The 17,297-nt window shown below is 36.2% G+C and overlaps 1 protein-coding gene across 3 annotated transcripts in view; it reads right to left on the bottom strand.

Moving 5' to 3' along the window:
* Nucleotides 1–157: 157 nt before the first annotated feature.
* rnf144aa (ring finger protein 144aa) overlaps nucleotides 158–17,297 on the bottom strand; it is a 47,694-nt gene continuing 30,554 nt past the window's right edge. For all 3 annotated transcript variants that reach the window (XM_082143334.1, XM_082143336.1, XM_082143335.1), the window contains 5 exons: nucleotides 16,967–17,027; nucleotides 13,873–14,083; nucleotides 6,553–6,700; nucleotides 6,250–6,339; nucleotides 158–3,259 (listed from right to left, as the gene is read on the bottom strand). In XM_082143334.1, the coding sequence (XP_081999460.1) occupies nucleotides 3,128–3,259; nucleotides 6,250–6,339; nucleotides 6,553–6,700; nucleotides 13,873–14,083; nucleotides 16,967–17,027 (642 nt within the window). In that variant the 3' untranslated portion in view covers nucleotides 158–3,127. The remainder of the gene's footprint in view (nucleotides 3,260–6,249; nucleotides 6,340–6,552; nucleotides 6,701–13,872; nucleotides 14,084–16,966; nucleotides 17,028–17,297) is intronic.

Raw genomic sequence — 17,297 nt, 5'->3', positions numbered from 1 at the left:
CATATTTGGCAAACGTTGTTTTATTTTTCAGCACATCCTGAATTATTAAATTTTTTAATCTATGTTTTTAATGGTATCTTTTTTTCAACAGTGGCCTACTAAACAGTTTTATTAACATTATAACCAAAATGTAAATATAAACAAAATGACAGGGAAATATGAACATGAATACATTTTAATGTCACAGTGTTAGTGGCAGAGATGATACAAAATATGTTGTTTTTGTAGTTGAATTTTTTTATCCTCAAGACTTCACATACATGCAATTTTACATCGTACTGTACAGGTGGAATTTGGTTCTGATTTATAGAGAATAAAACACATATTTTCTTTATGATGTATCAAAAACAAACACATGATACATAAAAAGGCCATCTAAGAGTGAAAGGCAAAACTAGTTTAAAAAGCAATGGCAAAGCCAAGGTCCCTAAAAACCCAGTCATGTTTTACAGGGGTACAAGTCAAAACAAATAAAATAATAGGCCTAATTAATATTTGGAATAGGCAAAAGTCAAGTGTGAAAGACAGACATCAATACAAACATCAGACCACTGTGGTGAAAAAGAAAAAAAGACATGCTTTCCAAATTCTTGCTCTGACTCCAAACTATAAGAGCTTTCGGGAGTTTTCATCTGGAAATATAAAAATCAATCTGCAAGGCTAGGTTTTGTGCAACAAGCAAATTCCTACAAACAGGAACCATACAGTTTTTGGTTGTTTGCAAGATCTATAGTGTACATCAAGGAGTATTTCCCGGTTTACATGTAAAGCCACAATTATTTCTAATTAGATGTAGGAATAGAAACAAATTACAGTTCAGATGGAAACATGACGCAACTCAAAAACGAAAAAAGTGAATAAAAACAGCACTTGACTGAATTCAATAACCCTGAAGGAAACGGTTATATTGTACAACTAATATTTCATAATCACAGTATGCAATAAAAAAAGAACATCAAATGCAGTATCACAACAAAAAAATAATATACAAGCAGCTAAATTTATAAAGCCCATACAACATCGGAGTTCTGCTTTGAGTACACTGTCAAAAAATGTTCCCTCATCAATGTCTTAAAACCCTGCTTGGCATGATTGTCAATATATACATGTATATATAAGCATTACTTTACATGAAATGGCCAAATGTTGCTGAATAATGAGCATAATTAGATTCAGCTGGATCGAGTAACTTGTGTGCTATTCATAACTGACAATGATGCTGTGCTTTAATTTGATCATGCTGATTCTTACTTCAGAATAATGTACCAAAATCAATTTTGAGATCTATATCATGGCCATTTCATATACAACATTTTAGATACATATGCATAAAGGTATACCTTTAAACATCACACAAGTTCAAAAGAAGTGCCAAAATTATTAATCTAAGAGGACCTGAGGATAAATACATAAATAATTATAAAATGAAACAAAAAACATAAAGCTACAGGAGAGAAAACCAGTGAGGTACTCAAAAACTTTAAGGCTAAAACAGGATAATGCAGGTTGCTACCAAAGGATGGAGGTGACTAACATGAAATATTCACCAGAAATCAACTTTATAAATACTGTGGGTTCTAGAAGGATAAACGAATGTTGTATTACAAAAGAAAAAAACATTCACTTTGTCATATCAACCTCCGATATGGCACACTTCCATTACATAACATGAATGTAAAATGGCAGAGATGATGAAATCGCACCAAGGATTTTGAGGAAACCTAATGAGCTACATATTATACAGCTACACATATGGCAGGTGCTCTGATTTGAATATTTCTAGGTACATATGATACAAAATACACTTGCTATTCCAGGTGGTGCAGGCAAGATGTTGACATTCAGTCTCATGCCTATATTTTAGAACCAGTCTATTAAATGAAAGAAAAAAAGTATTTGTAATGGCTTTTCAGAAACTGTTGAACATAATTTGATATATTCTTCCTTTTAACTAGAACACTCGAACTTGTCCATATAATCCATTCAGTTCAAGACAGCAGAAACCACAAGTTATATGAACTTGCATAGATACAGTGCTGGACTTGTAAAGATGTTTAAGCCAAACAGTCTTGAAATCAGTGTATAATCCCAGCCTGAATTACAGTGACTGTTCCAAAATCCCAAATGCTGCGAGAGATACAAACTGTACTATCTGAGAAAAAAAAATAAAGAGCTACAAAAAAGGAAACAAATTAGAATTGTTTTGTTGAAAGAGCTTAAAAAAACTTTCTATTTGGTTGCAGTATTTTGACAGTTCGCATTTAGATGTTGGGTGTTCAGATAAGCCTTTAAGTGCCACTTTCATTGGGCCAATATTTGGCACTGTAAACTCGCACAACAGCCCTGCTTTGGAATATTATTTATGCTTTAAATCCAGGGACGTCAGTGACTCAATCTCAAGGCTAAAAACTGTATTTAAGAAATTTCATTGGCAAATATCATCTCCTGATGACATCAACAGCCAAAACCAGCAAAATCAAACTAGGTTTATCTGTAGTTTTAGACTGAAAGACAATGAAGTGACATGAACAGAACAATAAGTGCTATTAAAACTTTTTGAATCTACAATTTAGCTTATAATAAACATGTAAAGTAGTATTAAGCTGTATATTTGAGCCCAGAAATGAAATCTACTCTCTTAAGAGCATTTAAAGGTGTCAGAAAAGCCCCTTATCTGTGTAAAACAAGTAATAAAGAATAGGCCATGTGACTGAAATGCTACTATGAACATAGAAACAGACAGACAAACACACTGAATATATTTTCTGTTAGAACAGAATCCTCCATAAGAGCCACATATGCGAAACATCCACAAAATAGTCAAGCGCCCGGATGGAACAGCACCGTGCTCTTTCTGTAACGTCCGCTAAGGGGACCCCCACCTGTCGAATCCTCCACCTAAGCAAGCATTAGCCTCACGAGGTTTGCTTTAGTCTCATCGGGCCTGTGGGGATGGAGCCTACTCAGCTAGCTGTGACAGTAACCGTGGCGTGAGATGGCCCGTGTTGCGGCTTCAAATGCGCAAGTCCCACCGGTTGATGAAGAGCTCGAAGGCGGAGGAGGAAAAGAAAAAGGATTAAAGGAGATGACCGGAATTCCTCGTACAGGGACTGCTCACGCCGAGCTGTTAGGTGGGTAAAGGGTCATCGTCGCCTTTACTGCACTTGCACTTACAGCACAGCACGAATGGTGTAGCTAGAAGCAGGAACGGAGAGGCTACCAGTAAGAGGAGGCCGAAACCAGCAAAGATTCCAACAACCTGCGGAGAAACAGATGAAAACGTCATATGAACGTCAATGATAAGAAAGAGTGTCCACAAAGAAACTATTTAAAAAAAAAAAAAAAAAAAAAGAAGTTTAAAACACATGTACAGGTTTTCTTGTACTTTTTGCATTCAAGTTGGTTTCATATTAGTTTAAAAACTACCATTTTCAAGACAAGTTTAAATTTAATGTCATGTGTCAATGTCATCAAGTAAAACTAATAATGCATTTTCCTTACAAACTGAAACCTTTTGAGTATACACATATTATATATATATAAATATATATATATATATAACACAAACTAAATTCAATAAGAAGTCAAGACTTTTATTCTTTTCATTCTTTCTTCATTATGATATAAGGACACCCTGATTTTATTTTTTTATTTTTACTTTATGCCCTCCAAAAAAAAAAATCAAAATGAATTTTAATTCAGAAATTGAATTGTATTTTAGTTTAGGCCTATTGTTGAATAAATTCATGTTTTTTGTTGTTTGTATATGGCCACTTTGAAACATCACTGTTTTAAAACTGTGGACAATTCTTAAAAAATTGGATGAGTGGTGAGGATGAGTAAATTATGACAGAATTTTTACTTTTCATTGAAATGTTCCTTAATATATTGAGTCATAACACTTTATTTTACAGTGTCCTAGTTACTATAATAATAATAATAACAACCGTAAATTATGCATAATTACACACAACTTAATCTAAACCAAACCCCAATCCTAACCATAATAACCCTATGGTAAGTAGATGTAGTTAATTAATATTACTCAGTATTTAAATGTATAATTACACTCTAACAAGGACACCTTAAAATAAAGTGTAACCTTGAGTCATTTTGTTTCTTATCTAAATTGAAATGATCACAAGATAAATAACTGTTATGTTGTTGTTTTTTTAGTAAGACAAAAGCAAGACAATATATGAACACATTTCTTTCCTAATCTTGCTCATCCTCCTTCTCACCATCCTTTCTAGCACTCTTTCTACTCTGCAATCAATAAAAGTAAGAAACGGAACAAAAATAAAACAAAAAAGGGCAAAAATGTCCCAAGTAAACAAAAATCCACCGTTCTGATGCTGCATCATCTTCCACCACATAGGGGCGTCAGAGCCTTAGAGTTTATAACTGTTGCAAAATGGAACAGAGATTGAGTTCATCTTATGCATGAACTATATAGAATATGTCAACATCATGGGCCAACAAAATTACACATATTTCACATCACTGTAGAAGCACCATGTAAAACTAATTTTCTCTGGATGCAAAACAATCTCTGAATTCTGAACAGGGAATAGGATACAATAGACCTCTATTCCTCCATGCGGAATCTTCTCAGCATTCCGAAGATGACAATACCCATTTATCATGGGACAAATTATAGCGTTGCACACTATTTCTGTTTCTATGTAAAAGTCCCTCCACTTTAGGTCTCTTTTTTCTCAGAGCTCTTGTGTGGAATGGCATGAGAGGAGGAGAGTAAAGTGGCGTAATGGAAGAGTGTTGCCAAACCCTGAGGTTCAAACCCTGGACCGGCAGCTCCGTCTTTACTAATTCATAAAGAATCAAATTTCTGATGCTGCCCGGCTGAAACGTTGTAAAATTCAAACTCATAGGGCTGAAGCAGAGCCGCTGCGCTCTTACAAAGCTTAATATGACTCACTCCTCCCTGCAGAGCAACAGATGTCTTTGTGCAGAAGTACCGAAAGCTCTCCGTAGTTTCAGGGCCATCTCACCTTTTCGACATTATGTTCAGCATATGAAACGACGAGCGTGTGAAACTCGAGGTTTATAAGGCGAATAAGGGTATCAGAATTACACCTTAAAATTAAAAGAAAAACAAAAGAAACATATTGCAAAAAGAAAAAAAATTATCATTAAGTTTAATTATTTTTTTGCATTGACACATTTTCATAAAAATTAAGCTAATTTCCCCTAAAAAATGTCATTATTATAAATTACAAAAATATTCCTGATACAATGCTTTTTTTTTTAAATCAACAAAATTTACCATGTGGGTACCATGATTAATATTAATACATATTTAATATTAAAAGTACTTCGAATTATAATTATAAATTAAACATTATGAATTATACATACTTTCCACATTCTTATTTCAATACATCTTTAATTGTCATGACACAACTTCATATAAAGAATATGCTATAAACCATATATATGCATATATATACACACACATATACTGTATATATATATATACTCTGTGTGTGTGTGTGTGTGTGTGTGTGTGTGTGTGTGTGTGTGTGTGTGTATATATATATATATATATATATAGATGAAGTTGTGTCATATTTCAAGAAAGGAAATTAGGAGTAAAGTTTTGGAGGGTTGTTTCAAACAGACTTTTCTGCATACTATGTTTCTCTCAGTTCCTAATGACATCGCTTAAAGGCTTTTTTTCAACACTATTTGTGCTGACTTTTGAACCATAAGAAAACATATTTTTTCAAAGCTATTAAGAAATACATAATGGACAGTGGGACTAATGAGCCTTGTGTTTTTATATATGCCTTTAATCCAAGAAAGAGGCTGATATTTTCTTAGTATTATGATTTTTTTTATATCAGCCCTTTCAAATGTGATATTCTCCTATCATTATTTAGGCTAACAAAAGAAAAAGGAAGGGAGGTGGGAGTACCCGAGCTGGCCTTTTAAGATGTGCTAGTCTAAACTGTTCTAAATATATGGCAGATTCTACAGCTCTTCTCCATCATTTGATGAATAATTTTAGTGAATTTGTCCCAAAGAGACCTTCTTACATATAATCTGCTGTGAAACAGCAGGTATCACCTGCTCGAACCAGACAACCACTTACTTCATGAACAAACACTTGTGTCTGAATGGATGCCTATGACTTGGTCACGTGTAGATGCATGTGTACTCGTTTTGAACACTGCAGAGAAAAGAAAAGAAATAAGAAAACGTGTGCTCCTTCCCATAAGCACCCACCTGCGTTCTGTGCCAGATCACCGAGGCTCTGGAGTGGCCTAATTTGTTCCGACATGGTCCTTTGTCATAATGGATCAGGAGGAAGTCGTCCTGTCAAACACACAATTTACAAGAGGCCGGTCATTATCTACAGTACGTGGGTGTTCGGGACAGCAGCATAAAGGACAGTGTTGCATTTACGGCCTTGATTGAAGGACTAACACGCCGCCTCAGTGGTGCGGACATGGCCAATAAAAATACAGTAAGATAGCAGCATGACGTTAGGAGTGTTAAGATGAGATATTTTGGACACTGTGTACTTACGTCCAGAGACTCCAGGCAGTACCAGCAGAAAGCATGCTTGCAGTTCTTACACATCATCTGGGCACAGCCCTCGTCTCTTTCTATGTAGACTTTACATTTAGGACAGCGTTTGATGGGGGCGTCGTCATCATCAGCTTTAAAGAATGAACTAAAAGAAAAAAGAAAAGAGAAAGAGTTAAAATTGTTAGGGATGCACCGATGTATCGGCCAATAATCGGTATCGGCCGATAAAAGCAATTATTTTCATAGCTGAGGATCAGGGACGATTATATCCTGTTAATCAAAAGGAGGGGGGAAACTTGTCAGACTGCAACTCATACTGTGTGTGAAGAACACATTTGAAGAAGAGACATTTTCCTTGTGTTGAATTTAGGGCTGTTGAAGCTAAAGAAAAATCACATGTAGTCATGGTTGCCAGGTCTGCGGTTTTTACGGACTTTACCGCAAGCTAGTGATCACAGTTTATAAAGTTATAATTATGGATTTTTTTCTTCTTACAAAAAACGCATCGCTTCACTTCAGAAGGCCTTTAATAACCACCTGGAGCTCTATAGATTACTTTTATGATGGATGAATGTGCTTTTTTGGGCTTCAAAAAACAAAGTACTATTCACTCCTATTATAAAGCTGGGAGGAGTCAGGATATTTTTTTAATATAACTCTGATTGTGTTTGGCTGAAAAAAGAAAGTCATATTCATCTATGATGCTTGAGAGTGAGTAAGTCAAGTCAAGTCAAGTCAAGTTTATTTGTATAGCGCTTTTCACAATACAGATTGTATCAAAGCAGCTTCACAGTATTAAATTAAAATAATACAACAAAGTTTGTTTCAAGAGGAATTTATTGATTGATAAAATTAAATTAAATATCCCCAAAATATCCCCAACTGAGCAAGCCAAAGGCAACAGTGGCAAGGAACCGAAAAACTCCATCAAGTGACCTAATGGTGTCCTAAAACTCCATCAGGTGACCTAATGGAGAAAAAATAAAACCTTGGGAGAACCCAGGCTCAGTCGGGGGCCAGTTCTCCTCTGGCATTTATGAGCTAGAGGCCGGATTGTAGTTTGAACTGTAAGATTATATGAATGCCTGGCTGAAGAAATGCGACTTTAAGTAAACTATGGGATCATTTTCATTTTTGGGTGAACTAACCCTTTAAATGTGACGTGAGATCGCTGTAGTGCCCCGGTTTAAGCGGCAGTGTGGAGCGCGAGTCTTTTCTTCCACTTTAATACTGTAGCACGAAAAAACATGAATGAACAATAAAAAGATATGTTGAAAGATACAGCACAACTTACTGAAATGAATCATGTCTCAAGTCAATCACTCAATCTGTGTTTCAACCACAGAGACGTCAATATAACAGCTTGTGAACAATATGTCACTAAACATTGCATTGCCTCAGGAAAGTTATCCAATGTTCACAGATAATTAGCTATAAATAAACACTAGAGAGGACCTTACTGACTGTTAATTATATATGTATGTTCGAAGACAGGTGTTTATGAAAGCTACTTTATGTGCAAATGAATACACAAACATTTCAGCTTTTAATTAATTCAGTGTTATTATTATACCTGGAAATAACTAGCAGTTGAATATAATAGTTTGGGCTCTGTTGTTAATTTTAACCTCTAATATTATAGTAATTTACCAAATGAGAGGGTTCCCTTTACAGTTTACAGCATTAGTTGAGAGAGACCTTTTTTTCCCCTTAAGAAAAGCAAACTATCGGTATCGGCAGATATCATTCTGAATAATCGGCTATCGGTATAATTTATCATTTTCGCTGAGAAATTTAGAATCGGTGCATCTCTAAAAACTATCCCTTTTCACAGAAAAAAAACCCACACACACACACACATACATATGAATGAAGAGTTCAGATGCAAAAGCCTCTGAATGCCATCTGAAATTTTCTTATAGAATGATCATTTTTATCATGCTTGTGTATTTAAGTTCAGTCATTTCACTTAAATGACAATTAATAGGTAATCTTCATTGCCATTTAAGTGAAATTATTGAATTTAAATATACGAGCTTGATAGAAATGATCATTCTATAAGAAAATTTCAGATGGCATTTAGAGGCTTTTGCATCTGAACTCTTCATATATATATATATATGGTACTGGTAAATTCGATTTCTAGAACAGATTTCTACAGTCGATTTTTTTTTCCACGCAGACAGGCCCATCTCTTTTCTATGTACTAAAGTGTTGGGCCAGGGACAGTGTTCACTGGTAATGAAGAGGCTGACCCACAGGGACCGAGCTGACAAGTACAAGCCCATTCATTTCCAGGACAATTCCCAGTCTATTGATCTAAGAGAAGTGACACTGTGCAGCAAACCTCTCATAGCCCGTTAAACAGCAGGAGCTCCTCCTAACAACTGCATCTGACTCACAGTACTGCAACACCGCAGTTTAGTGAAGTACTATTAATAATCAGAATAATAGTAGTAGTATGATTATTTCTGATTTGATTATACACTGCTGTTTGAGTTACATACACAAATGTTTGAGGTAAAAAATAAATACTTTTCATCAGAAAGGATGGATTAAATTGACAGTAAAGACTTTTACACAGTTCTTTTGAACTTTCTATTCATCAAAGAATCCTGAAAAGTATCATGGCTTCCACAAAAACATTAAGCAGTATATTAAAATAATAAATTAATATAAATTAAATGTTTTCAACACTGATAAAAAAAGAAAAGAAATTATTGAGCATCAAATCAGCATATTAGAGTGATTTCTGAAGGATCGCGTGACACTGAAGACTGGTGTAATGATGCTGAAAATTCAGTAAATTATAAAAAATTCAGTAAATTACATTTTAAAATATATTCTACACACACGAGCGCGCACACAAGGAAGAACAACATGATTTCACAATTTTATGGAATACTCATCAAGAAATCATGTAGAGTGAGACTTGATTTTGTCCATCAGATTTGATTCTATTATGATAAGTGGGCATATTATTAATAAGCAAATATATTAGAAATATTATTTTCTAGCTCAAGGATGGCTGCTGGCCTGGGGCCAGTGTGAGAGAGTTTTAGGCTAGTTGCCAATAAAAGTTTACATTCACTGATCCATTTTTTTATGCCCTGTAAACTTAATGTTTGGCTTTATGTGATGTATTCCACATTGCTATAGCAAATTCTGATGATTTGTCACCACTGACTAACACAAAAATAGCATAAATGATCTGTCAAAGTCATCAACTGTTGTGTGAAAAACTACAAACGAATCGGTGATATTTTGCATCGTATGTTATCATTTTCCAGCAATGACGCTATATCATTTCATGCTTGTTGCAAATGTTCTTTTTTGTAGAAAACAAATCAGTAAGAAAAATAAAGAAAGAAAGCTATATTTCTTTAGCAAAAATAGCATGCATATATATATATATTTTTTTTTTTTTTTTTTTTTTCTGGTGAACTGGGCCAGAAAGAAAAGAAGAAGGTCTGTATTGTTGAGCCCTGCCTGGTTACACAAGTAGCAAAGAAAACATTTTAATATATATTTTTTTAATTCTATGCATCTATTCAAGAACATTGTGAAATCAAGTAAACTAAAAACACTTTTTTTTCCATGCAGGGCCATTGCAAGTTCCAAGGGAGGCCATGAAATGTTTTCTTTTTAAATTTAGTTTAAATACATGATTTGCACTTTTTCGGGTCAGCTCATCATAGCTCCTTGAGGAAACAACAGTGTGTTTAAAGTGTAAATGGGGTCCATTTTGATTTCATGCTGTTTAAAGACTAATTCTCTCCCTCTGAGATATACTTAGGAGTTTAGGCGCAATCTCAAACATGAAATGATACAGAAAATGAGCTGTAAATTTGAAAGGCTCTTTGGAGTATTATGACTAGTGTGTATTAGTGAAGCAATTCACTTCAGAGCTGGCTGAGTGTTCACTCCTGTAAGACCCGAGATCAAGGATCAGAAACTCCGCTCAATGATGCTTTTGCTTTGGAATCAAGTGTGTGTGTGACATGAATGTCAAATAACACCTGTGCATGCATCTCTGGCTTACTGAGCAGAGAAAAAATGAAAAAAATAAGTCACTCTTCAACATCTAGAAGCTGAAGATCCATTCTTCGACTGAATGATGAGCATGTTCAATAAGACAGAATTTCAAGAAGGTATTTTATTTCAAATCTAATGTCGACTTCTCAACATCGAACATCATTACACTGTACATGCCTCATCGTGACAGCTGGATACACATACCGACCAAGAGGGAGGATGGGAATGTTTAAACGTACATCAGAGACAAAACTACACTGAGCGTAGCTGCTGATGAATGAGGAGGAGACAGAATAAGAGAAGGAATAGTTCAGGATAGGATCATCTCAGATAAAAGATAACCTCAATCAACAGCATTTGTGGCACAGCGTACCCCCAAAAATAATACATTTTGACTCATCCCTTATTTTCTTTATAAAAAAAGGGTTACATGAGACACAAATGAAGTGAATGGAGCCAATTTTCAGTGGAAAAGCAGTGAAATCATTTGAAAGCAGAAACGAGAAACTAACACTACCATTAAATAGTTTGGGGTTGGTAAGATTTTTTAATGTTTTTGAAAGAAGTCTTCTATGCTCACCAAGACTGCACTTATGTGATTAAAAATACAGTACAAACAGTAATTGTCACAGTCACATTCAGTTTGTTTTGGTTTCATTCAGTCACATGTTTCCTTTGTCTAGTTTCCCGCCACTTATGAATTGTCATGGTTACTGATGATTAGTCCTCTTAGTTCAGCCGTGTCTCAATTAACCTTGTTTGCACCACTACTTAAGTTCATTTGGTCCCTCAGTTCATTGTCGGTTGTTGTCTGTGCACTAGCTAGCACACTGTTTTGTGTGTTGGCTTGTTATTCTGAGTTCATAATAAATCTTATGTTCTTTTATAATAAAAAAACTTTGCCTTCTGTGGATCTAAGCGTTACAGTAATACTGTAAAATATTATTAATATTATTATTTAATATTATTTAAAAGTGTTTTCTAGTTGAATACACATTAATCTGTAAATTATTACTGTGATGACAAAGCTGAATTTTCAGCATCATTACTGCAGTCTTCAGTGTCACATGATCCTCCAGAAATCATTCTGATATGCTGATTTGCTGGCTGCCCAAGAAACATTTCTAATTGTTATCAATAATATCAATCTTATTGTTATCAATGTTGAAAAAAGTTGGGCGGCTTAATATTTTTGTGAAAATCATGATTTTTTTTTATTTTTTTTTCAGGATTCTTTGATTAACCCTCTGATGGTTTACGGGGTCTTTTTGACCCCAAATGACTTTTGCTCAAATTAAAAAAAATGTTCCCTTTGTCCAAATGGTATGAAACCTTCTACGGCTCTTCACACTTTCTAGAACTACAAAAAAAAGCTGCTAAAGATGCTAAACTTTGACAAAAATATTTTATTTTTGTTATAATTGTGATTTTATAATATTTAGATATGAATCCAACTGAATCCAACTTGCGAAAAGATATCTTTCAGGTAGTCAAATAGCAAATAGCATATAGTGGAGCTCTATGGCCATCTAGTGGTTAAAGTGATATTTTTTTTTATTTTAAAACTGCATTTTCCAAAAAATGGGCATAAATGTTACATTAAACCATTTAAAATTATCCATGTTATCCCCATGAATGAAAGTTAGAAATCTGGGTCTTTTATAAAGTGAATTTTACATCAAATGCTGTTTTTTTGTAAAAAGCTTATTTAAATAAATATTTATTTATTTATTTATAGAAATTTAAAAGATATCATAAATTCTCCAAAAACTGCACAAATGTTGAGTAAAAACATTAACAAACAGAATAAAATTACATTTGTAAAAAAAAAAAACTATTATCTTGTTACAAAATTAAATGTTATTGTCTGGGGTCTCTGGAGACCCCAAAAAACACGAGTGTAGACATAAATATAGACCATCAGAGGGTTAATAGAAAGTTTAATAGACCAGCATTTATTTGAAATAGAAATCTCTTTTTACTTGTTGGCCTAAACGTCTTTGCTGTCAATTTTGAGCAATTTAATGCATCCTTGCTGAATAAAAATGTTAATTTCTTTCAAAAAAACTTACTGGGCCCTATCTTGCACCCAGCGCAATTGACTTTGTACACCGACGCATGCATCATTCCTATTTTGCACCTGCGCACAGCTGACTTTTCCCTCCACAGACGCACGTCTGTAAATTAGGAAATGAACTTGCGCTCCCAGGGGCGGTACAGCTCAAAGAGGAGGCGTGTTCCGGCGCAAACGTTCCCTGATGCTATTTTGCAGGTTTAGAAAACAATTCCGCCACTGACCAAGAAAAACCTAGTCTAAAGTAAGTGGTGCGTTGCACATGTTATTCATATGCTATTTTAAGGGCGCATGCTTGGCCATAATCAATGTAGCGTGAGCACAACGTGCATACACTTTGCTTATCTCATTTACACACAGACGCAGTAGTTCTCATTTTTAGAAAGCCACCATACATTATTACAAGGAAAAATATTAACACACGAGGGAACATCTTGTTGTGTCCATGAAGATGTGAAAAATAGGCATAAATCTCCATCCCCAATTCACTTCTCTGTGTTTTACGGCCCTGACAAGAACGTCGGTCTCCTCGGCTGTGAAGCGCTCCTGGCGTGCGCCTGCCTGGCAAATCCGCCGTTATAATAGCAATCCGCCATGGAACAAGCGTGCCTGCTCTTAAAGGGAATGTGAGATGTCGCTCTGATTGGTTTATTTCACGTTATGCCCCAAACCACACCTATGAATAATGAAGCTACTTCAGACCAACCCATTTTAGATTTGCGTTGGGCGCAAGAGTCATTTATCCCGCCGGTATAATAGCAACAGTGCCCAAGACCCGCCCACAAAGTTACTTGCATTTCGTGCTTAATACTTGCGTTTCAGATCGTTAAAAATAGGGCCCACTGACCCAAACTTTTGAATGATAATGTACAATTTTATAAAACCCCTTACATTAATTCTTCTCTTAAAACTTGTATATTAAAGTTGGTCCCTTTCATTTTTAGTTGGTCACTTTACAGTCAGTTTAAGGCATTATGTTGCCACAGCAAAAATAAGTTGTAATATAGGATATTACATAGAAAAGTACACTAAAAACACTTTTCACACTAAAAACATGTTAACATGCATGTTTTGTCATATATTAAGTGCCTCAAGGTAACCCACATTTGTGCTTTTTTTAAAAGGGGAGACAAGTAAAAATCAACATTATGCCACAAGTGCTGTCATTTAAGCACAGCTTGTACTGAACCTTTAAAAGCTAACAGTACCTGCTTTCTCCAGGTAGAAACGAGGTAATGGGAATGTTCTCCTGGCAGTCTTGGTCCGGGTGCCAGCTGGCCTTGCAGGCGGAACAGAACTCAAGTGTGCAAACGCTGCACCGCACCAACTGTGGAAGCGGCGTGTCAGACTCCTTCAGCTGGCACACGGCCTGGCACGTGGAGGACGGGCACCAGGTCCGGCTCGGGTCCAGCAACACCTCTGTAGGGGGGGTGAGAGATGAGAGATCAGACGCAGTTTCCGTGAGTGTTTATTTTAGGCTGCTTCCAGCTGATGCAGGCTGACAGGTCACCATGGTTACACCATCTGAGATGGAGGGGTAATAGAAAAGAGCAGCTTCGGCCTCATCTGCCCTCAGGAACGAGATTCCAGAGCTGCTACTTATCATAGCTTTGCATAAATTCATTAGTTAAATTAGATTTCATTAAAGCAAAAAGCTGCATGAGGCCTATGCGTTACAGTGATTTTACGACTGGGCACAATAGGTGGCGGAGACAAAGTTGTTCAATTAATAATTACATTTAGTTGTAGCTAGATTCATGTATTCTGATAAAACGTGAGTGGTGCTTGTTTGTGCGAAAGATCTGGATGTCTGGGTGTAGCTATGCAGTCGCTAATTCATTCTGCTAGGGCCATGCAAGATGATTTTGAGGTGGTTTCTAGGATGTCCTGAGTTGCTTACTGATCCACACCAAAAACAGTCCCCTCCAAGTCTCTATGATATTCTGGTCCCTATATACGCCATTGATTGTTGCTCTAATCAAAATTTAGAGATGTAACTACCCATTTCATAATGGTTTTATTTGCTCATCTGCCTGATGAATGCATAAAAGGTCTGTTAGTGGCATACTGTAAGGCTATGGTTACGTAATGTGTGGTTGTGGGCAATTATGTTAGAAAGAGGACTTTCAGTAAATCTGCTGTCTTGTGTCAGGATGGCATGTATTTTTGTCTGTCCTCATGTGCACTGCTTATCTCTCACAAACTAAACACACTCGCGCTCAGCCTCTCCATATGACACGGCAGGCCATGCAGGAGTGTGTATATGTTATAACCACCATTCCACTCCAGTTTCCCGGAACACTGATGGGCTAAATAAATGCATTTTTACAGTCTCTCTATGTAAATCTCTAATTTATGAGACTTGCCGCCATGGTTCTCATATGAAAGCATGGAAACCTTGAAAACAAAGCAAAGAGAAACAGAGGCCCTGTTTACACCTGGTTTTAAGATGCGTTTTGGTAGATCGGATCACAAGTGGATGACGCTTCAGGTGTAAAATGTTTGTCCACTTAAAACTGATTGCTTTCATAGTGTAGACGCTCATGTGGTTGAATGCGTTTGAACATCCGCAAAAGACCACCTACTCTCCGCCTACTGTGTAAACATTACAGGAAGCGCACTAGCCAGACAGGATTTAAACTTTGTCGGCTGAAGCCCAAGTTTGGTTTGAAGACGAAAAACCAAGCACAATGTTCTCTTACCATTTCTGATTTCTAACATGCACTCATAGTGTTCGGCGTGGTCTTGTGGATATCAGAGCAGAAATTAAAGCTGCAGCTCTTTATGTGTTTCCATTCTGGTCGTGTTCATATGTAAATTGCGTGACCTCATTAGTTCGAATGATCTGAACAAGGCCATACATTTACCCACCCATAGACCCTCACCTCAAAGAAATCAGAAGAGGTTGAAAGTGGACAAGAGACAAATTAAAACACTAGGTATAAACGGGGATATGTGTCTACCTCGTCTACTTGTGATCTGATCGATTAAAAGGTATCTTAAATATCAGGTGTGTAAACAGGGCCAGATAGCATTGGATCAACTGCAACACGTAACTACATTTATTTCCCTCCCTTGTCCCTTATGTCTTTTTCAAAATAGGCTAATGTAACGCACTGGAGGGGGTGGACAGAGAATATCTCTCAAGCAAATGTATCCTGTGGTTCAAACAACTGGAGACTATCAGAGTCCAGAGCCTGGGATCCCCTACTGAAGAAAATTATGAAAGAGAAGATTCATACGCCAGGTATATGGCACAGATCCTCAGGTCTTATCTGTTTAAGGTAACATTCATGCTTTCGATCAAGCCTATCCAATTAGCAATAGTCTAATTTACTCTTTATTAGTCTTTTAATCTTGGATATTTCTGACTAGAAGGTACATTTGTCAAAATTATCAAAATTATTTCAGGTCAGCATACAGACTGATTTGGATACAGAGCGGAAACACAAAGAGTCTTCATTTCCACTTAACTCTTTTTAAAATCCTGGGTTAAGTCTATTTTAACCCTGGGTTTCACACTTGTAATTTTCATAGAAGGTTTGCAATGCTTTAAACTCTGAATTATGAAGATATGCTCTGGAAAATGTGCCAAAGGTATTAAGTTTTCCCTCTCACACTTCAAATTGTTAGCCATTGGTAAAAAAAATTCCGGAATTAATGTCATTCTGGATTTTAAAGCTGTTTATAGTTAACCTTGGGTTCGTAAATAATTCTTAGTGGCCAGAATAGGTTTCCAAAAGCCATCTATAAAAAAAGGAGTCAACTATAGAGGTTTATTAACTACTAGCTAGTTTGTAACTCTATACTTAATTTGGTTGCACCACTTGTTCTTAACCCTTGTGAATCCGTGTATCATTCGTTCAGTCGTTTTTTTTTTACAATATTGAAAGTAAAAAAATAAGAAACTGGCACGAATTTCAAAACTTTGTGCCCTTGGTGCTCACGCGGACAAAGTACAAAGATTTGATTCTGCCATTTTCCAGAAAAAAAACTGTGCAAATGATAATCAGAAAACGTTAAACAAGGTGTCTGCAGGTGGCAGGCTCTCATTGAAGAAAAACAGACAGTACAGGTAATAGCCTCCATTCTGTGACAGCATAAGGTCAGCTGGACCTACACGAGTCCAGCGCAAGTTCACTCACATCCCTTTCATCCTCACACCTGGACTGGCCTATTTGTCTACAGTGAGTCATTCTGAGTCATCTAGGACAGCAAGCATGGATCTCACCATCAACATGCACACCGCACACGTGCCTCATCCACCCCTGATGGACAGACAGACAGCCTCTTTCCACTTACCCTTCTCAAACTGCAGCTTCCTGTACCTCTGCATTATCTCTGTGGCCACCATGCATTCAATCTGAGAGAGAAAGAAAGTGGACAAAAGCAATTATTAAATAATGTGGATGGATACAAAAGCACTCTTTGCTTTGCAGATATTGCAGATATTGCATTTAGCATTCAATTTGATCTGGGTAAACACACATCCAACAACAAATACGGTTTCTAATCTAATCACTGTCTTGAGATCAAACAACACAGCAGGAATATGCATGTTGAATTTTTTAAACATACTTCAGCTTTAAGGATTGCCCCCAAAAAAGGCACATTAGTTGCTCTGATGATTTGC

This window comes from Leuciscus leuciscus, assembly GCF_965113295.1.
Source record: "Leuciscus leuciscus genome assembly, chromosome: 17".
Lineage (NCBI taxonomy): Eukaryota > Metazoa > Chordata > Actinopteri > Cypriniformes > Leuciscidae > Leuciscus > Leuciscus leuciscus.
The sequence above is the reverse complement of the archived record's forward strand: the minus strand, read 5'-3'. Positions and strand labels throughout refer to the sequence as shown.